Source organism: Emydura macquarii, unplaced genomic scaffold (assembly GCF_026122565.2).
Source record: "Emydura macquarii macquarii isolate MOO-44397 ecotype Brisbane River unplaced genomic scaffold, CSIRO-AGI_Emac_v2 contig_3322, whole genome shotgun sequence".
Classification (NCBI taxonomy): Eukaryota; Metazoa; Chordata; order Testudines; family Chelidae; genus Emydura; species Emydura macquarii.
This window is the reverse complement of record NW_027133459.1, coordinates 1-6,395: the sequence shown is the minus strand read 5'-3', so window position 1 is coordinate 6,395 and position 6,395 is coordinate 1. Positions and strand designations below refer to the sequence as shown.

Genomic DNA, 6,395 nt, shown 5'->3' with positions numbered 1-6,395 from the left:
GGTGGTCGGGATGAAGGAACAGACTCTGCAGCAGACAGGACTGGGCACTGCAGTGTCTGGGGAGGGACTGAGGCTCCTGCTATCAGCAGTTTGTATTTAAACAGGACCCCCTTGGTGCGGATTTGCATGCGGGTTTCGTCCAGCGGGGATGGGAGATGAAAGGGGCGGGCAGGGTGCTGGTTCGGGGCTAAATGGGGGGAAACCAAGAGAGGTGGTGCAGGTGCTGGCCTGTAGCAGAGCAGGAGAGAACTGACCAGCTGGTAAATTAGCTCTGGTGTTAGATGCTAGAAGACTAGGGTTGGAAGGGACCCCAGGAGGTATCTAGTACAGCCACTGCTCAAAGCAGGACCAACCCCAACTAAATCATCCCAGCCAGGACTTTGTCAAACCAGGCCTTAAATACCTCGAAGGATGGAGATTTCCCCACCTTTCCGCGTAACCCATTCCAGTGCTTCACCACCCTCCTAGGGAAAAAGCTTTTTCCAGATTCAGATCTCTCTGGGACCTTACCCACTACATCAGGTAAAACTCCAGTTTCCGATCTGTCTGGGAGATGATCTCTCTGATCAGTTTCAGATGCAGAAAGGGAAGAAGTTTATTCTGGATAACTTGGAAAGAACCTTAAATACAGTCAGTGCCGGCTTCTGTCACACGTGAAATCAAGGGTGACGTTCCAAAGGTCCAGCCCTGCCCTTCGTCACAGGGATGAGTGTCCAAGATAGACCCAGAGGTACCAATGATTTCATGCTGGGTTTGTGCCTGTGTGAACGAGAGTAGAATCTGGTTTTCATTGGCTGAGCTAACCGCAGGATGGGACCATATGCAGAACTGGGCTGGGCTGGGTAGTAAATGGGTTGTTCCCACCTCCAGAAAACTTTGACTTTTGTTAAAAAAGGAAAATCCTGAGCAGTAAAACATTTCAATGATCGGCAACGAAAAATAGGGGGGGGGCTTAGCCAAAAAACAAAATGGTTTTCAGCTAAAAAGACCAAAAACAGGTATTTTCTTTTGAAAATAATTTAGTTGGGTGCCTAATTTTCCATTGCAGAAAATCTCTGACTGGAAAAGTTTTACTATCCATTTCAGTCATTAAAGTGGCCCTAATTACCATAGTGTCAGAGCATCTCACAATCTTTAGTGTTTTTTGTGCTCCTAACTCTTCTGCAAACAAGGGAAGTGTCATTATCCCTGTTATACCATTGGGAAAGTGAGGCACGGAAGGCCAGGTTATCAGTGTTATTTTGGTTCCTGACAGGCAGCTACTGGGATTTTCAAAGGCACCGAGGTGGTAAAAACTCACTGAAATCGGCGGGATCTCTGTACATCTTACAAACATCTGACAAATATCTGTCCCAGGCTGAGCTAAGACGCTTGTGCAAATCCCACGAGGGGCCTCTCTGCAATTGTAGGTGCCTAAATAACTTGGACAATCTGGTCTAGAGAGACTTGTGCAGGAGAAGTGTCTGGTCCAGCTAGGAGGGGTGAAAGCAACACAGACTAGAGAATGGGCTGATTCTGAAAGGATTTTAAATGGGAATTAGGTGGCTGAAAACCTTTCAGATCCCTGACTCTCACTTCCTTTGGGTCAGTGAAGATTCCAGCGTTTTAGGGAACCCCACTAATAATATTGCTGGGTTGGAACCGAGCTGTCAGTGCAGACGGGGGAAGATCTCAGGCGCCTGAGGCCAGGGCAGGGAGGTTTCAGCAGCAAACAGATGCAGCCGTCTGCGTTCAGGGCGACTTTCCCTCCTGTGCTCTTGTCCCGGGCTGTCTCAGCGTGGGTCCCACCTGGAGCAGTAATAGGTGGCGGTGTCTGCAGCCGTCAGGGAGCAGAGCTGCTGATAAAACTGGTTCTTGGCGTCCTCTTTGGAGATGGTCGCTCGGGATTTGAAGGCCGGGGCGTAGTTTGTGCTCCCGGAGGAATGGACCTGGCCTACCCATTGCAGCCCTTGGCCGGGAAGCTGGCGGACCCAGTTCCACCAGGCCTGGGTGGAGATGGAGTCGCCGGACACGGTGCAAGTCACGGTCAGGGACTCTCCGGGTTTCAGCACGCCCGGGGCGGACGGGACCAGCCGGATCTGGGAGAGGGCACCTTGGCAAAGGGAGAAAAACAGAGCAGTGAGACTCTGCCCACGCGGTGCGGGGAAAACGTGGTCCTGAAATACTCACGCCAGGGAGCCGCCAGGAGGCAGAAAAGAGCAGGCAGCAGCAGGGCCATCTCTCAGAGCTGTAGCAATCAGGGGCTGCTCCTCTCGGTGCCTGAGGAGGGGCTGGGACGCGCAGGGTCGGGGTTTCTGTTTAAGCAGGCAGGATTTGTATGTGGGTTTGGCCCAGCGGGGACGGGAGATGAAAGGGCAGAGCAGGGAGGGCTGGGGCTTGACAGGAATCCCCCCCTTGCACGGGCCATCGTCTTACACCGGGACCGGGGGCAGAATTCCTTTAGTTGCGGGACGACGTGCAATCTGTAAGTGACACCGAACACCGGTTAATGTGTTACATGCGCTGCCACGCGGCTTAAAGCCCCTCTGCTCCCGCTCCTACTTGAGTGAGCCCTGAGTGTGAACACCCAGCTGTGCTCCCCGCTGCCGTGTGTAGGTGTGCTGATCTGCCTAGCTGGGTGAAATGAGATCTGGGCCTGCCCCTGTGTGTGTGTGTGTATGTGTGATTGTTTGGGTTTTGTGGCCATCTGCTGGGTGGAGCGTGTATGAGCGTGTTTCACGGCCGCCTATTCTTGGAAGGAGGAAGAGCAGCTGAGTGTGTGTTTGTGTCTGAGCGTGTGTTGCACTTTACGTGATAAAACAGGGCCTTGTCACTGTGTGTGTGTTTGTGGGTGTGTGTTTGTGCATCTCTTTCCTAGTTGATATAATAATAATAGTACCTGCACTTCAATAGAACTTCTCCCGCCCAGAAGAGGTCAAAGTACTTTTACAAAGGAATTAAGGAGCCTTATTTCTATGTGAGAGATGGGGAAACTGAGGCACAGGGTTGTGGAGCGACTTCCCGTGCTCACCCAGAAACAGAGTCGGGAATGCAGGACCCTGATTTGTAATCCACACGGGCACCCTGCATCCTTGTGGGAGTTTGTCATAGCGCATGCCTGCCAACCCATTTGTGAAGCATTGCTGCTCGCTGTTGGCTTGAATGAGTCCTGTGCAAGAAGAAAGGCCAGTGTGTGTTTGTGCTGCCTGCTTCTAGGCAGAGAAAAGACCAGTTCATTGTGTGTTTGTGTGTCCCTGCTCCCCTGCACTGGAGGGAAGGAGTCCTGATCAGCTGTTGTGTGTTTCTGTCTTTGCTACCTCTTACTTGGGGCAATGAGACCATCTCTGTGTGTCTGTGTGTACATGTTAACACTTGTGTGTGTGCACGTTTGTGTCCTTCCCTGCTGCTGCCTCCTGCTAAAGGAGAAGCGACTCACTCAGTGTGTAGTTTGTGTTTTTGTTAGTGTCATTGGGAGTGCGTTACTTCTGCTCCCTTGCTCGCTTTCTCTGTGTCTGTCTGCCCCTGCAGCCGCCTGCTGCAGGGAGCGAGGAATCTTCCCTGTGTGTGTGTGTGTGTGTGTGTGTGTGTGTGTGTGTGTGTGTGTGTGTAGACATAGGTGTGTTTTTCATGACTGCTCCCAATGAAACAGAGTGAGACCTACGCAGTGTGTGTGTGAGGGAGGGAGATTTCCCTTGCTTTTCCTCTTGAAGACACCTCCCGTCAGTGAGTCCCTCACCCTCAGCTCCCAACGCCTAGTGCTAAAGGGCGGTTTGGGAACTGGTTTCCCTTCTAGATCCAGTTTCCTCCTTTGATCTGGCTCAGTGCCTGTGTCTGGAGCAGTGAGACACGGCGGTTTCTGCAGCTGCCCTGTCACTCGCCTGTAGACAGAGCTTGCCTTCAGAAACATTCCCAGAGCTGTTGGGTCCTGCTCTGGAAGAATGAGACGTAGGATTGTAGGGTTCCCAGACACGATAACCCACCCTCTGGGGACTGGCAGATCCAGTCCCAGGAGTTGTCGAGCCACAAGATAATCACTTTGCCAGTCAGTCTGGGGTCTCCCCTGGTGTCACCAGCTCCCAGCCGGATTTGGGGATTATCGCTATTGTGTTCTCTCCCGTAACCGCAATGGTTCTTTGGGCACCGTTATAGATGAACAGACGACCAATTGTCTCCATGCTATCGATGGGTGTCAGTGCCTGAGTCTGTGCTAAGTCCGTCACTGTCCACCCTTTTGTGTTGTCAGTTCATCTCTTCTTCCGCCTGCTTCTCCATCTCTTCTCTTTGTCTGTCTCTTGAGGATGATCTTGGATTGCCCAGATGATCTTGTTCCATGGCCGTACCACTTCAGCCTGCGCTTCTTCATGGTCGTCAGAAGATCTTCATATCACCCAGCCCGTGGGGCGATGATATTCCAAACCTCTTCATTAGTGACATGGTCAAGGTAGGAGACGCCCCAGATTTTACGGAATACAGGACTTTGGGAATAGAGGTTGTCATATTTAAGGGTGAGGGGAGACAGACACCGATAGCTGACAGCATCCCACCGGGTGTGGATGGCTTGAAATGGTCACCGAACGTCCTTTGAACTCTCCTGCCCAAGGCACTGCAGGAGCCTCCAATGCTGACGTGACGGAGCAGCCGGGAGGGACAAGAAAAAGTCCGATTTCCTAATGGGAGCTGGTGAATGAGGGAAATGCCTGAGGTGGACAGGCCAGTTCTGTGTCTGGGCAGAGACTGAGGCTGCTAGAATCAGAGGCGTGTATTTAAACGGGGGGAGCAGGGATTTGTGTGCAGGTTTCACACACACGGGATGGGAGATCGACGGGCCTGGCAGCAGGAGGTCTGGCTAGAGGATGATCCGCCCCCTTGGAGTCTCCTTATAAAGGCACAACAGCGAGACACAAGATTTGAGTTTGCCTGAGAAATGTTCCCATTCCCAGCGACTGCATGTGCTCAGAGGGATCGCACAGAAGGCAGAGCAGCGACTGGGACACATATGGAACAGAGAATCTCAGAAGATGAGGGTTGGAAGGGACCTCAGGAGGTCACATGGTCCTACCCTCTGCTCAAAGCAGGACCAACCCCAACTAAATCATCCCAGCCAGGGCTTTGTCGAGCCGGTTCTTAAAAACTTCTAAGGATGGAGATTCCACCACCTCCCTAGGTAACCCATTCCGGTGCTTCACCACCCTCCTATCGAAAAGGTTTTTCCTAATGTCCAACCTAGACCTGCCCCACTGCAACTTGAGGCCGTTGCTCCTTGTTCTGTCATCTGCCACCACTGAGAACAGCCTAGCCCCATCCTCCCTGGAACCCCCTTTCAGGTAGTTAAAGGCTGCTGTCAAATCCCCCCTCATTCTTCTCTTCTGCAGACTAAACAAGCCTGGTTTCCTCAGCCTCTCCTCATAAGTCTTGTGCTCTAGCCCCCCTGATCATTTTTGTTGCCCTCCTCTGGACTCTCTCCAATTTGTCCACATCCTCTCTATAGTGATATGGTAGCGGAGAAGGCTGCGCTGCTTTGGGGCAAAGCTTGCACCTGACTCAGGGTTATACGTTGTCTTTTCCTTATTGTTTGTCCTTATCTTTCCGTTATGTCAATTGCTGTAATGTTGGCATGTGTCAGACAGCCCTGGCTGGGATGGTTTAGTTGAGGTTGGTCCTGCTTTGAGCAGGGGGTCGGACAAGACACCTCCTCAGGTCCCTCCCTACCCTCATCTTGAGGCATCATTCTTTTTTCTTTCTTTCTTAAAATAAAATGTGTGTTCAGAGACCGCTTCCCCTTTTTGTACAGTCCCTGCTTTGCTCTGTGTCACTGTGTCTCTGGTGCAGTAATATGTGGCCGTGTCTGCAGCAGCCATTGAGCGGAGCTGCAGGGAGAACTGGTTCTTGGAGGAATCAGCGGAGATGGTGATTTGACTCTGGAAAGATGGGGCGTAGTCTGTTTTCCATGTGGAAGCACTGTAGTATACCCATCCCATCCATTCCAGTCCTTTCCCTGCAGGCTGCCGGATCCAGCTCCAGCCGTAACCAGAAGTGATGGTGTCACCAGACACGGTGCAGGTCAGGGTGAGGGTCTCTCCGGGCTTCACTGCTCCCGGCCCAGACTGGACCAGCTGGATTTGGGCCAGGACACCTGGAGAAGGAGGGAATTTCAGGCATTATACCATGGGTCAGACCGCTCACGGGGGACTCGCCTTGCTCTATTGAAGTCAAGGGGCATTCCTCCATCGGGCAGAATAGAAGCAGGATTTTCCCTGTCCTCCCGCAAACACTCACCGGAATGGGTGGCTAAGAGGAAAAGGAAGGTGAAGAACGAGTCCATGGTGGTTGGATGACGGAACAGACTCCCCAGCAGACAGGACTGGGCACTGCAGTGTCTGGGGAGTGAGCTGAGGCTCCTGCTATCAGCAGTTTGT

At 52.3% G+C, this 6,395-nt stretch overlaps 1 gene segment (V, D, J or C); it reads right to left on the bottom strand.

Annotated features, from left to right (window-relative positions):
- Nucleotides 1-5,690: 5,690 nt before the first annotated feature.
- On the bottom strand, nucleotides 5,691-6,301 carry LOC137143392 (immunoglobulin heavy variable 4-59-like). The segment is given in 2 exon segments: nucleotides 5,691-6,112; nucleotides 6,256-6,301. Coding segments are annotated over 2 exon segments (468 nt in total).
- Between the last annotated feature and the right edge of the window lie 94 nt (nucleotides 6,302-6,395).